The sequence below is a fragment of the Acomys minous genome (genome assembly GCF_964271855.1).
Source record: "Acomys minous genome assembly, chromosome: 12".
NCBI classification, from domain to species: domain Eukaryota; kingdom Metazoa; phylum Chordata; class Mammalia; order Rodentia; family Muridae; genus Acomys; species Acomys minous.
The window spans coordinates 37,048,261-37,062,700 of record NC_140493.1 but is presented as its reverse complement, the minus strand read 5'-3'; the positions used below and the strand labels follow the sequence as shown (position 1 = coordinate 37,062,700).

At 39.3% G+C, this 14,440-nt stretch overlaps 1 protein-coding gene across 1 annotated transcript in view; it reads right to left on the bottom strand.

The window, feature by feature from the left end:
* Nucleotides 1-14,233, bottom strand: part of MTBP (MDM2 binding protein) — a 64,754-nt gene extending 50,521 nt beyond the window's left edge. The window contains exons 1-9 of the mRNA XM_084747905.1: nt 14,099-14,233; nt 13,194-13,274; nt 8,895-8,968; nt 8,596-8,747; nt 6,992-7,050; nt 5,286-5,430; nt 4,254-4,371; nt 2,801-2,935; nt 651-745 (exon numbers count right to left, since the gene is read on the bottom strand). Coding sequence (XP_084604031.1) covers nt 651-745; nt 2,801-2,935; nt 4,254-4,371; nt 5,286-5,430; nt 6,992-7,050; nt 8,596-8,747; nt 8,895-8,968; nt 13,194-13,274; nt 14,099-14,216 — 977 coding nt within the window. The 5' untranslated portion in view covers nt 14,217-14,233. The remainder of the gene's footprint in view (nt 1-650; nt 746-2,800; nt 2,936-4,253; nt 4,372-5,285; nt 5,431-6,991; nt 7,051-8,595; nt 8,748-8,894; nt 8,969-13,193; nt 13,275-14,098) is intronic.
* Nucleotides 14,234-14,440: the final 207 nt, after the last annotated feature.

Here is a 14,440-nt window from a genome sequence, read left to right as displayed (position 1 = left end):
GCAGAGGCAGGCAGATCATTGTGAGTTCGAGGCCAGCCTGGTCTGCAAAGCAAGTCCAGGACAGTCAAGGGCTATACAGGGAAACCCTGTCTTGAAAAACAAAAAAAAAAAAAAAAAAAAAAAAAAAAAAAAAAAAAGAAGAAGAAAGAAAAGAAAAGAAAAAAAAAGAAAGAAAGAAAGAAAGAAAATAACAGAAGTCATGGAAAGGCATCTTGACTTCCAAAGAAAGGAAAGTGACTCTTAAAAGACATTTAGAACTAAAGAAAACAGAGCGGTGGGAAGGACTGCTTCAGTTAATGCCACACTGTGTGTAGCTGGGGCCAGTGTACAGAACTTCATAACTGCATCAAGGAAGCCAGGCTCAGGCAGCTCCTTGTTATTTCCATAACCCTGCCCACAGCACATAATCAGCAATGAAAGAAAAGCTGAGTGCCTGGGGGAAAAGATCTGACAGGAGCATGTAAAGAAAGCAGGGACTCCCTTTCCGGAAACCCCAGGGTAGGAATTTCCACTTCAGCAAGAGCATTACACAGTGAATACAATGAAATGAATACAAATGGCAATCTAACGCATGTTTACCTGCTGGAACCAAAACATTTGACCTGACCCTGAGAATGTAAAATAAAACGAGCATGGGAACAAAAGGATACAACTCAAATTCGATGCCCGACATATAACAGGAGGGAAGATCTGATAATTTTATCATCTGCACAAATTCCAAGGCAGGACCATAATAATGGAAAACCTAGAAAAGAAATTAAAATTATATACTATTTAAATTCTGTACATGAAATGAAAGCAAACCAATGAGAGACTGTTAGTTTAAGACTTTGAAAGCCTCACAGGAAGCAGTAAGAAAACACAACCAAAGAAAAATCAGTTTTAGCTTTCAGAAAACAAGAGCAATCCCCCTCCCCCACCCTTCTCTCATGCTCCCATGTCACTGGAGGTGGGCTCTTCTGTTCTCTTGGCTCCATGCGTGCAGGTCAGGACGTGTGCCCTCGGCTGCCTGCCCCCACTGTCATGCCTTTGCTTGAGCCTCTGGAATTATAAGGCTGAATAAACGCTCTTCTATAAGCTGTGTTGGTCATAGTGTTTTATCACGGCAATAGAAAAGTAACTAATATAGGGTAGGAATATTTATTTTAATTAAGTTTACTCTAATACATTCAAAAGGTTGGAGCTAAAGAGTGTTCTCAATAGAAAAAAAATTTACAGATAGATTATTAATTATACTTGAACATTACACTGCAAAGAAGAGAAGCTGAACTCATCTGTCTTCTAAGTGTTTAGAAGGTTTAGAAAATCTCTGTAAGATAGATATAAGCTGCTTACAATAAGCAATATTGGGAAATGACTCACAGTAGAAATGACATTCTTTTTTCTACTGCCTTTTCATCAGAAAATATCATTTGACATCCTGTTATTTCAGGACTTCTTCAGGACTTCTATTTTACACTTTTTTTTTTTTTTGAGGCAAGGTTTCTGTGTAGTCTTGGCTGTCCTAGATTCCCTTTGTAGACCAGGCTGGCCTCGAACTCACAGCAATCCGCCTGACACTGCCTCCCGAGTGCTGGGATTAAAGGCGTGTGCCACCACACCTGGCTAGTTTACACATTCTTAAATTGGTAATTTTAAGATGGATTTCAAAAGCACATGTAAAGAATCTCTTCTTGTGCTGATTTTCAATATTAAAAAACAAAAACAGTGACAAGATGTTGTGTCTGGTTCATTGGTTCATGTGTCTAGGAGTTTTGACATGCTTGGCAGTCTACAGTTTCATCACAGGTCCAACTGTAAATCTTCCTGAAGACCTTGACTGGCAAGATCATCACCCTAGAGGTGGAGCCCAGTGACACCATCAAGAATGTGAAGGCCACAATCCAGGATAAAGAGGGCGTTCCTCCCAACCAGCAGAGGCTCATCTTTGCAGGCAAGCAGCTGGAAGATGGCCGCACCCTTTCTGATAACAATATCCAGAAAGAGTCGACCCTGTACCTAGTGTCTCCCCCGCCAGCCCCTACCCACCCCAGCCCCCGTCTGAGGGGTGGCTATTAATTCTTCAGTCTGCACTTCTAGGGGGTAGTGATGGCACTGTTCTGTACTCTAGCCACTTGCCCCAATTTAAGTTTAGAAATTACAAAGTTTTAATAAAAGCTAAACTTCTGTGGAAAATGTTAATAAAGGGTTTGTTGCATGGTAAGCATTAAAAAAAAAAAACTAAAATAAATAACAACAAAACCCTACTTGTATTCTTCTAATTATTATATCTTATAATTGCTCACATTTAAAGAATAAATCTAAAGAAAATATAAGAAGAGAATTAACATGCCTAATACCAAGCTAAGCCTATGTGAGGCTCTGCATCAGATGCTAACCCTTTACCTCAGTTAATTTTTATAGTAACTTTGTAATGTGCTATTGATCTCATTTCACAAGTGAGTTGTCAAAACTATCCAAGGTTGTATCCAATCTTTAACAGGTGGCAGAGTCAAGTTCCAAACCTAGGCCTATCTAGCCATCTGGCTTTTCCCTGATCTTAAAAGAGTCAGATGGTAAACCCAAGTTCAAGTCCAATTCACCTTTACACAAACTTTATAACTATCATTACCTCATTAAAAAAATACTCTGTGGCAACTGCAGTCTCACCAACATGTAGTGCATGTAACACAAGCACTCAATTAAAAGAGCTATGCAAGGGAGCACAAATCATCACGCATATTAGTAACAAGTCAAGATTCAGGAGTATAGAACAAAACTGCACAAACGGATGGTAGCATGAAAAATTAAATGTACATACCTTAGGCAAAATAGTCTTATCCTTTGATGATGCTATCTTTTGGGCAAGACAGCAGGTATTTAGATTATAAGCACTAACATTCGTGGGTGTAACTCCTTTTAAACAAAATTCAGGAAAACTAAGTTCAAATCCAAACTGAAAAGAAACCAAGAGAACTCAGTCATAGGTGTTATGAATAAGGGTTAATATACAGCATTAGGATAGAGTTACTGAGAAGAAACTGACCTTAGGATGAATATAAAATAAGAATGTAATTTTTTTTGATACCTCAGCTCAGAGGGTTCTTCCTACTAGGTACACAACATCCCATTAACTTGAGCAACATTTTTCATAAAAAGCTTGCAATGATCCTTCAGGAGTCAGCCACCCGTATGCTAACTGTGTTGCGTGCAGCCCTCAGGAACAAGCCACCTTTCTGCTCCACACTCAACGCCTGCCTCCTACCAGTCTACAAGTTAAGGCCAGGCAGAGCCGCCTGTGTTCTTCATACTAGATACTGGTAGTGAGACCTCAATTCAAAAACAGATAGCTAATCGCCAGACATGGTGGTGCCCGCCTTTACTCTGCACTCAGGGAGGCAGAGGCAGAGGCAGAGGCAGGTAGATCTCTGTGAGTTCGAGGCCAGCCTGGTCTACAAAGCAAAACAAAACAAAACAAAACAAAAAAAAAAAAAAGAAAGAAAGAAAAGAAAACCAACAGGAATGCAAGAGCCCATTCACGATGACACTATCCTGAACAAGCATTAAGAAATGTTTAATTACAAGCCGGGCGTGGTGGCGCACACCTTTAATCCCAGCATTCAGGAGGCAGAGGCAGGCAGATCGCTGTGAGTTCGAGGCCAGCCTGGTCTACAAAGGGAGTCCAGGACAGCCAAGGCTACACAGAGAAACTCTGTCTCGAAAAACCAAAAAAAAAAAAAAAAAAAAAGAAAGAAAGAAATTTTTAATTACAAAACTTACATAAATTAAAATGAATGCATTTCAAAATAGATGTAACTTATAGAAACCACCAACCCTCACCTCAAAAATTTTAGGACTGAGTGAAGAAATCTAAATGACTATTTTCATCACATGGCTGATATCTCTAGGGCCTATAGGTAACTGTTCCTGACACTTTTTCTGGTAGATAACACAGGCACTAAAGCAAAGCAACTTAGACAAGCAGCATGACTAATGCCCAGTACTGTTTTCAAAATGCCACACTACACAACAGCCACACCTAAAACAGAACCACAGTGACTACTGAAATTACAAGTAATTAAAATCAAATAACATTTAAAATTTTGACCAGTACAGCAAGTCACAGATGGTTCTCGGTAGCAGTACGCAGCTTGGGGGTCACTGCTATGAGCAGAACATCTTCCCAAAGGTCACTGGCATTGACGTCAGTTGAATTGGAAACAAAGTTCAGAGGCCTACTGTGCTGTACATGGGGAAGCTACAAAACCGGTTACCTTTCTTTCCCGCATCTGAATCTCTCCCCTCCACAGCTCCTGCGAGTCAATAGCATTTCTGAAATCCTCTAAAGGTACAATATTAGCTGAAAGGTAGTCTGCAATTTTCTGACAATTTCTGTTAAAAAAAAATATTTTAATAATTAGATGATGGTAATTCTATTTTTATTTTAATGGCTATATTTTAACCACAGCCCATCAGAGGGAGCCACAATTTCTATTAATAGGAATTATCCATTAAGGTGGTATCTAGGGAAGGGCTGGCACATGCGTACAAATTCGGAGTTGTCATCCATCCCTGCTGTGTAAATAGAGACCTTTCTGTTTCTGTTGCCTTAACTGTATCAGATATACACACAGACTTAATGTTACTCCCTCAGCTTCAAAAAACGGACTGTCACCCTAAGTGTCCTTCGTGGCTTTTGTGAGCTTCATGGCAGTACTGCTCACAGGCCATCCTGACCCTTAGCACTCCTGTGCTCCTATGCAGGGAGCTTGCATGCTCTCACTTCCTCAACTCACCAACATCTACGACCATGCCTGGCTTAGACAGCATTCTATCAAGTGCTTGATTCTTTAAGTGAAAAATAAAACCATGAGCTTACTAAATCCAGTTTGAGTACTAACTGTGGAATCAATACTGGAGTGTACAATTGACCTCTGCTAATGTGTCATAAATACAACTGTACGTATTTATTTCTACCTTGGCGTGTACCACAGGAAGCCGACGGGACATGACAAGTCCAGCACAGCCGTCACCCGGGTGCTCACTACGCACTGAAACCCTAGAAGGCACAGTGAATTTGGAGAACCTGCACTCAAAGATGATTACACATCATCACTGATAGGATCTATCAAAATCTTAGAGGCCTTGGAAATATGAAAGGAGGAAAATCTAGGTTCCAGTAAAGGTCCTAGTCTCTAATCACAGTACAACAGAAAACTTTACCTTGTCACATTAAAGCAATTTTCAAACGTTTAATCTATTGAAACCCGGTGGCAGAACAATGACAGACAACCAAAGGAGCTTACGTTTCGCAGTGATTTCCTGCTATGGTAACTTTTGCGGAATGCCACTCTTTCAGATGTTTCAAGGCCCCTACAGTAGGCAAGCACTCTTTTAATTTAGGGAGGTCTTTGTCAGAAGGCAATAGTAGTATGTCTATCATTGCTCTCCCTAGGGGGAAAAAAATATCATAATTTATAAGACATGTTAGATCAAAAGTAGGTTAAAACAGTGCTCTAAACAAGTGACTTCTATGCTTATTTAGAAGATAAAGGAATATTTTTAAACAATACACATTTTCAGGAGGTCAAAAACTATAATACTCATCATCCGAGTTCACGCCATTTTCTCTGGAAATAGCTAGTGCATGCTAGAAAACAAAGAACTATATCATAATTGCTGCCAGTTCTCCAGCAGTAGTTAATTATATGCATTGCTCCGGAGATCATCAATGCTATTGTACTCAACAGGGGAAAAAAAACCTGTGCAATTTTATTATATTCTCCTACATTTAATTTTGTTATCCAAAAGAGAATGAATATAAAATTGCAATGCTCAAATAAATCATTTCTCTTAAAGGACAATAAAACATTCAGTATAACCAATTATGCTAGCATCATTAGATTCTGAGAAAGGAGGTTTACTTCACACCAGTTTAAATGACATGAAACTATAAATTTGCTGAAGATTAAAACATTAAAATGAAATGAAAACCAAACAGAAATTTGATAATCAAAGGCATTTAATTGGCAAAAGCAGCAACTGTATAATATTTTAGTGTATATTTTAAAACTGACACTTTTCCCTAAAAGAAATCTGATGGGTTGGAGAGTAGGTTAGCATGCACAGGCTTTGGGTTCAGCCTCTGGGTGAAAGAGTCACCAAAAAAGTAATTATTTGTAAATACATTAAGTTATTTTCTTTTTAAAATCTATTTTTAAATTTTATTTTATGTGTCCAAGCATTTGCGTGCATGAATGTGCATTTCTGATGCATGTAGAAGCAGAAGAGGGCATTGGAGTTCTTGGAACTGGAGTTACAGATGGTTGTGAGCTGCCATGTGGGTGAGGGGAACGGAACCCAGGTCCCCTGCAAGAGCAGCCAGGGCCCTTAACCATGAGCCATCTGACAAACCCTTAGTTATTTTCTATACAGGACTCTGCAGTAAAATCTGACTGCAAATACCAGCTCTGTGAATATAAGAATTTTACTATGTATAAGCTTTGAGATCCTATAACTATCTAGCTTTACACACAATTCCCAGAATAGTGCATGACACATAATACAAACATCAAACATATGGTCAATACATCCTGTCCAATAATGAAAACATTAAAAAAAAAAAAAAACTTCAAAAGTATTTGTGAATACCAACTGTACCAAATTTTACCAATAACTATTTGAGTAATACAAAGAAAAGCTAGGCTAGGACAAAAAAAAAGTTCCTAAAGATAATATCACATACTATTGCATAAAATATGCTTCCCATTTTAGGAATAAAAAAATGGTTTCTAGTTTTAAAAACTGCTGAGCAAAGAGCTCCGTTCTACTGCACAACAGTCCATTTGGTGATGTATATGCTATGTATAGCATAAAATAGTGTATCTAATCTATCTAGGTTAAAGAAACAAATTCTCCTGGAATTTATTGGATTGATGTTCTACAGAATATTTTGAATTAATCACTCATTCATAAAAAGTAGAAAATGTAAGTGATCAAAAACAGTTATTACCGGGAGCAGGAAGTTTGTCTGACAACTGATGCAAATTTTCTGCTGATTCTTCATATAGGCTACGATAAAAGAATACAATTAGAAAAAATGCCCTAAAATATGCACATAAATATACATAATATACATATATATCATATTATTATAATAGGCAATAATGATCTGTATGCCACACAGTCACATACACTAGGCACATTACCTTATTCAACTCTGTTGACAAAACCATGCACCATTAAGATTAGCATTTCTCCTTTAATGTGTGTCCTAAAATTGTGTAGCTCTTAAGTGTGAAAGTAAGAATTTAATAATCCCACCCTCAAAATCAAACAGAACCAATGATAATAATGGGAACAATGCCCCCAAGTCATATTTTATATATTCAATACAAACAATAGACCAAACACTTTTCTAATCTTCAAAGCCAACCAGCAGTGGGTTTTAATAAAGGGCATCGCTTTTCTCTGAGTTAAAGTCTTCACCGAGAATCTGACATTTTGCTCAGATTCCTAAAAATGTAATTTTCTTTAATATGCTAAAATTTTGTTCTCAAAATAATTTCTTATATAGGATAAAAGTATTTAAATCATTTCTCATCAGGTGATACTGTCTTTTAAAAAACAAATAAACAAATAAAAAAAACAAACTTAAAGCATCCTAGGCTAAACTATAGTTTCCAGGCTCCCTCTTGTGGCAATAAGACTACACACCAAAATGATCACACTTTTTTTCACAGTGATAAAATGTGAATTGATAAAATACTTTTAAGGCTCAATGAAGGCATCTTAGAAAGTATCTAAATGAACTTCCGTACTTGATGAATGAGTAACCAAAGGGCCAGACAAGCTAAGTGCCTGGCCGGGCCTCACGTAACTACCTCCTAAGGAGTGCTTCCCACCGCCCACCCCACACCCCACAGCCCCCTTCATCAACAGGGTGACTAACACAATGTGGAATCAGAAGGAAGGAATTCTTAAAGCCGATACAATATATAGCGATAGCTAAAATAAAACAAAGGCATTTCCTGTCACACGGCCAAGGCTAAAATGAAAGGAATTTAATAATGAGTCAGAAATGCAACGTCTTAGGAAGAAAAAGAGTATCCTAACTTAGCGCCTGGATCGTTCTCATACTCTGACAAGAGACAAGAGGCTTACAAGTGAAACCAGCCACACTGACACTCCTCAGAAACTCTGAGGATTATAAGACGTATCAGAAAGGTTGACGAGGCATACAAATTGAAAAAAAAAAAAGTCACATTTCAGCCTCAGACAGGAAAAGCACAACGTGTGTGGTTATGAGTGCTCAGGGCTAGCATTGAGTAACTCCCTTAGTCATGTGAACGCACTATCCGGCAGAATTCAGCTTCAGGAAAAGCAGATGCTCGTGCAAACTACATTCTAAGAGCTGTATAAGCCTAAACATTTTCGGGTATGCATTAGATGATGGGTCTAAACTGGCCAGTGTCTTCCAAAACTGAAGTATTAAATACAGCCGTGGATTGAAATCTCCCTATTCTAATTGTTAAGACGCTCAGTCTTTTCCCTCCTGTCTCCAAACAACTGGCTAAGGTGAAATATCTGAAAGGCGGGACAGGCATGGAAGCATACTCAGCCACGCTTAAGGACTCCCTGCTATTACTGTCATCATCTTCAGAACACTCAACAGCGTTCTGACACTCTTCTATATTTGCTTGGAGAGTTTCTTCGATTTTATCTTTCTCAGCATCAAAATGTATCTCTTGCCAATCAGAACTGCAAAACTAACAGAAGATGGTGGTAAGTAACGGCGTCATGTTATCGTTTACAGCACAGACAGCTCCTAAGAGCTACTACCATACCAACAAATCAGAAGGTGGCATTAAACAGTGGATTCATGCAAGTCTTTAGCTTTCGCTAGTAGCGATTACCTGATAAAATCCGCATATTGCTTGTGCTGCAAAGAACCACTTCCTGGAATGAGGTGTGCCACCCACTGAACAAGCTTGAAAACAAATCACACTTATTAGAAGAAAGGCAGACAGTTAAAAAAAACAAAAACAAAAACCAGTCATCGTAACAAATTACTGCTTTGAGAATTATGTAATTCTGAAACACAGTCTACAGGTTTCCACATTATAAATCTCTGGAAAAAAAAATCAATCTGCTTAAAGGAGAAAATTACAAATTGCATTATTCAAATACCACATTTCTTAATCATCATTAAGATTTACCTCAAAGATATTTTTAAAAAAATAAAATAAAATAAAATACAGCTACCTAATTATGGCTAGGTGACATAAACCAGATAGGCTACTAAGTTTAAAAAAAAACAAAAACAAAAACAAAACAACAACAACAAAAAAAAGTCCAAAGATCATGCAGGCTTGGCTCTACCTAATCATACAGACAAATATTCTACTTAGAAAATACAATACCATAAAATAAATTAGGAAGCTAGGAAGGAAGGAAGCAAGAAAGGAAAGAAGTCAAGGGTCATCCTGGAGCACATCTCAGAGGAGCCCAAAGAAATTAAGAGCTATGTAGAGAAACCAGATTCAAAGCTGGAAGGGAACAGCTGCCCATGAGCTTAACTTATGGGAGCAAGGTAAGATGCTGTGTGTCGACTGCAACTTTCCTCCAGAGCGCTCAGCAAAATACTTTCCTATAGGAATCAGACTGCTCTACTTGCCCTCCTGTGAGGACTTTCCTCACTCCTTCCTGCCACCATGCAAGAGACAATGACCCTTCCAATACAAGGCTATCCCTCAAAATGATCCCAGCCCGTCCCCCTTGCCAGTGAAAAGCATAAAACTCCTTCTCAAAGCACTACTTCCCAGTGCAATCTTAACTTCGTGTGTTCAATGACTGCTGCATGCCCCTTCTTTACTTTTTTCATAAACTCCCTGAAAATCCTGTCTACCTGTGATGGTCCCTTCCTCCTCAGCCTTGCCATGTCCTTCCAGGGCATTTCAGTGGGCGTTTTCGTTTCTAGCACGCCATTGGAATTATACTCAAAGTCTCTAATAACTGACTTTTTAATGAAATTATTTTCAGTTCTGTTGATATTTAATCTCTCAGCATAAGCGTCAGAAAAGAGTCAAAGGTGACTGATGCGACTATTTTACCTTTAAAGCACCTGGATCTGTGGCACTAATTCTTCACATGCTCTTAAAACTGGTGTTCTTTGTATACTGAGTTTTGAAGTTTGTTAGGTTTTTTGTTTTGTTTTGTTTGTTTGTTTGTTTTTTGTCTTGCCATCATCTGTAAACACCCTCATCTCTCTCATGGTTTCCCTCTACACATGGATGACTTTATAACCGCATCTCCAGCACTATCCTCCTGTAGTCTGAGATATACACGTACCTGCTCAACTTTTGCATGCTATCTTACTGCCCATGTGTTCTAAACAAGTCACCGTGCTCACAAATGTGCTTCCATTTTACTAAATGCCACCTCACACTTACCCCAGTCAGCCTTCTAGCATCATTTATGATTCCCTTCTCCAGTCAGCTGTTCTTCCTCTAATTCCCTGCGGATCCACGCACTTCCTCCGTGCTGTCTGTGTGAGTACAGCCCCCTACACACACTCTTCAGCTGACTGGTTGTAATAGCTCCACTAGCTGTAACTTTCTCTCATGTGCCTAATGTGTCCAGCGCAGCTATAGTACTTCAAAGAACATCTGCAGGTTGTGGAGATGGCTCGCTCACACATAAAGGACATACCACACAGCTGTGAGGACTGTAGCTCAGACCCCTAGAGCCCACGTCAAAGCCAGGTAGGTGTGGCAGACGCCTACAATCCCAGCATTTGGGAGACAGAGAAGGGGGATCCCTGGAACGCACACACATAACAAGCATGTACAGGTGTATAGCCCACACCCACTAAAGAAAACAATGAAGAAGGAGGAGGAGGAGGAGGTGGAGGAGGACATCATCATCATCATCATCATCATAAACCTCTGGTCATCTTCTCTGCATTAAAACCTTTGATAGCTGCTGACTGCAATTAGGAAAAAGTCCGAATACCCTGATACTATTGACAAAGATGTCTGCATCACTATACCATCCTGGCTTTTCAGTACACAAACCATTACTTCCCATGCAAAAAATTGTGTGCCATGTCAGGGACTGACGATGTTACTACTTTCACAGTTTGCCAATTAATCTTGAACATTGTACTATTCAAGTTATGCAGAGAAGGCAGAAGATTTACATTTGTTTCCTCCTGATCTTCTGATGAAAACCCACTGTAGGATTCCCCCCCCCCCAGTGGATAACTAGAAAAGGTAATTAGTGAGAAAGATGAAGAACAACAAGAAAACAAAACTATTAGTGCTGAAAGTGCTATTGAAATCTATATAGAGTTCTATATTAGCTACTGTGACAAACATGAAAAAATCGATAAGGATGTCCACCCCAGGGAAAATGATGGTAGCTCAAAACAAACAAACAAACTTTCATATTAAAGGAATGCAGGGATAATTCACAATATTGACAGCCCAAAGAATGAACCATTGGAAGCTGACAGAACTAGAGTACAAATCACAGAAACTATGCTAAATCTGTAAAAAGCCCTAGAACAACAAAGTAGGAAGTGATGGCTAGCTGTTTTCAATAGTTTTTTACAAAGAAATAAAATACTTTAATTGAAGTGTGTCTCATGTTTTAACCTACAGAACACACAGTAAGGATCATCTTTACGACTTCTCTCCCTTTTTTAAATATTTAAAACCAATCAGTGTTTTTAAATTTTTAAAATTACATTGTATGTGTGTAGATAGATGTGTGTCACAGCTCCGTCTGGAGATCAGTTTTCAGGAGTTGGTTTTCTCCTTCAACATAGGTTCTGGGGGCAGGGGGTGGGGGTGGGTGTGACCTCAGATCATCATCCATGACAGCAAGCAACTCTACCCACTGAGCCATCTCTCTGGCCCCCAATAAGAATTTACTAGCTTTCCTAGGAAGGTCACAGGTCACAGAACAACTGAGATGTCTAATTGATTATTGTATTAGAATGTTCTTACATGACTTCAGCTTGCATAGTCCCCTCCAAAGTTCTACATTAATGTGCAAAAAGGGTGTCTTATAAGAAACTCTGTCCATACAAGTAGAGTGAATACTTTCATGAGAACCTAGCTCACCAATTTTGCCATGAGATCTTTTACATGTAAGTTTAAAGTGTGATGAGGGAAAAATCTTTGCTGGGTTAGCAGTAGCACAATCTAAACCTTACCAACTTAAATTAATAAGAAAGCCAGCATGGTGGCACATAACTTTAACCCCAGCACTCAGGGAAGCAGGTTACTGTGAGTCTGAGGCCAGCCTGATCTACAAAGCAAGTCTAGAACAGCCAAGGCTATATACAGAGAAACCCTGTCTTGGAGAAAAAAGGAAGGAAGAAAGAACAGTACCATTAAAACTCAGAACACAGGTTAGCGCAGCACATACATACTAGGAATCATTGCTCAGTAGTGAGAGCTGTCTCCCAAGAGACTGAGGGTTCTCTAACAAGGAAAGGCGACTATAATAGAATCATGAGAGCCTCAGCTTTCAAAATAACGACATTCTCCTGGCATCTATAGACATCTCCTTCTATATTAGAAATGATTCAATCTGTTTGCACATCCCTACTTTCTGAGCCTTTAAAGAAAGGATATTGTCAGATGGAGAAGTAAGAGAGAAGAACATCGTCAGAGCAAAGAGATGCTAAAAGTAGGAAATATTTCTTGCCAAAAGCAGTGAGTGAAATAACTTCAAAAAGTCAAAGCAGATGAGAAGTGAGGGGACGGGCACCATCTTTAGCAAGTACAAAGTTGTTTTTGTTTTAAGAGAATCAGAAAGAGTAAGGGGGGGGTGGAAATCCACAAGTGGTAAGGAAGTTAGCTTGAACAATGTGTCTTTACTCAAGAAAAGAACCTCTTCATAATGCCACATTACCCTGCGCTATATATACCTAAAGATAGGGGCACTCCTGAAGGAGGACTCTCAAGCTAGAAGGTTAGAATAATTTTTGTAGCAACTTATAGCATTCAAATATCAGGAAGGAATGGTAATGCCATTGAGCATTTCCTTAAGCTACCTCCACATCCCAGTGCCTTATTCAAAGTCAACACGTATTTCTTGTACTCCTAAGTTATCAAACTAATTGATTTCCAATTTTAAAAAATGCTTTGCCAATTTTCCCTTTTGGGGGGGGGGGGGTAGTTTTGTTATACTGCTGTACTTACCAGGGAATGTACTATCATCTGGATGGATTGACTCGTTGATGCTTCTTTTCAAGAGGTGATAAACATTGGTTGCTGTCAAGTCTGTAAAAATAAAAAGCCCAACTCGGTCATCTAACTCAGTGGCCTCAAAAGTTAACATAATCCAGGCCAGTGTCAAGTGCACTATCGGAGGATCTGAAGGCCAGTATGTTGTATGCAGAATACATGTTGGTAAAGAGTCTATTCAAGTGCTGATACAGTAAATTTGAGCAAGCATAGAAAACAGTCAAGTCTCCTGATTGGTATGTGCTAGTCAGTAACAAGAAATCAAAACTTCCTTCCAAAAGAATCATATACAATTTGTCCTCAAAATGTCCACTTGATCAAAACAAGAAAAATGCAGTACAGAGAGAGACAAGTCAGGAACATAAAAAAGCAATGCAACCAAAAGCAGCTGAAAATCTTTTTAAATTGACCTTGTATTTTATGGTTTGTTTGGGGTTTTTTGTTTTGTTTTGTTTTGTTGTTTTGTTTTTTAGTGTGACATATCTCCTCCATAGAATGTAAAATCGAGATCTGGAGAACCCATCGTTTCTTTCTGTATTTTCTTCAAGGTGGAACACCAAGGCATACATACTTTGTAAATGCATACCTTTCCAGAAAGCAGAAACTCTATTCCTATGCCACCAGGGGATTCAAACAGGCAAATGATCAGTGTGCCAGGTACGTGGGGCACTGGCATCCAATACCTTCAATTTCATATCTTTCGCATTAAGATGATACACGTTCAGTTCTTATAAAAACTACTTCAGAAAGTTGCATCTTCCTGGGACCTTTCGACCTAAGCTCCTCCCACCCGGGACTTAAACTCAAATCCCTTCTTCACCCCGCGAATCTTTCCCACCTGTTCTCAGCCCAGAGCTTACCAGGCTGTTTTTCAGTACTCTCCAGGGACGAAGCCTCAGTCCCGGGCTCTATCTCCCCACCGGTCGCCGATCGAAACTTTCCTTCCCTCCAGGTGACGAGCAACAAGTACCGATCCATTTTCTTCGCGGTCAGACTGTTTTAGGTCTCAAAAGAGCCGCGCGCAACGCGCACTTCCGGTTTCCTGTCGCTTAGGTTGGCTGGAAAATAATGTCCTAGGTCGGGTTTTGCGCCAATTGTTTTTGGAAATTATTCTCCCAATAGCCACACTCTTTGCTCCTTTCATAAGAAAGGGCTACTGGCGGATACCCGAACGTGGCGGAGAAGCGCATCAGTGTGCTCCA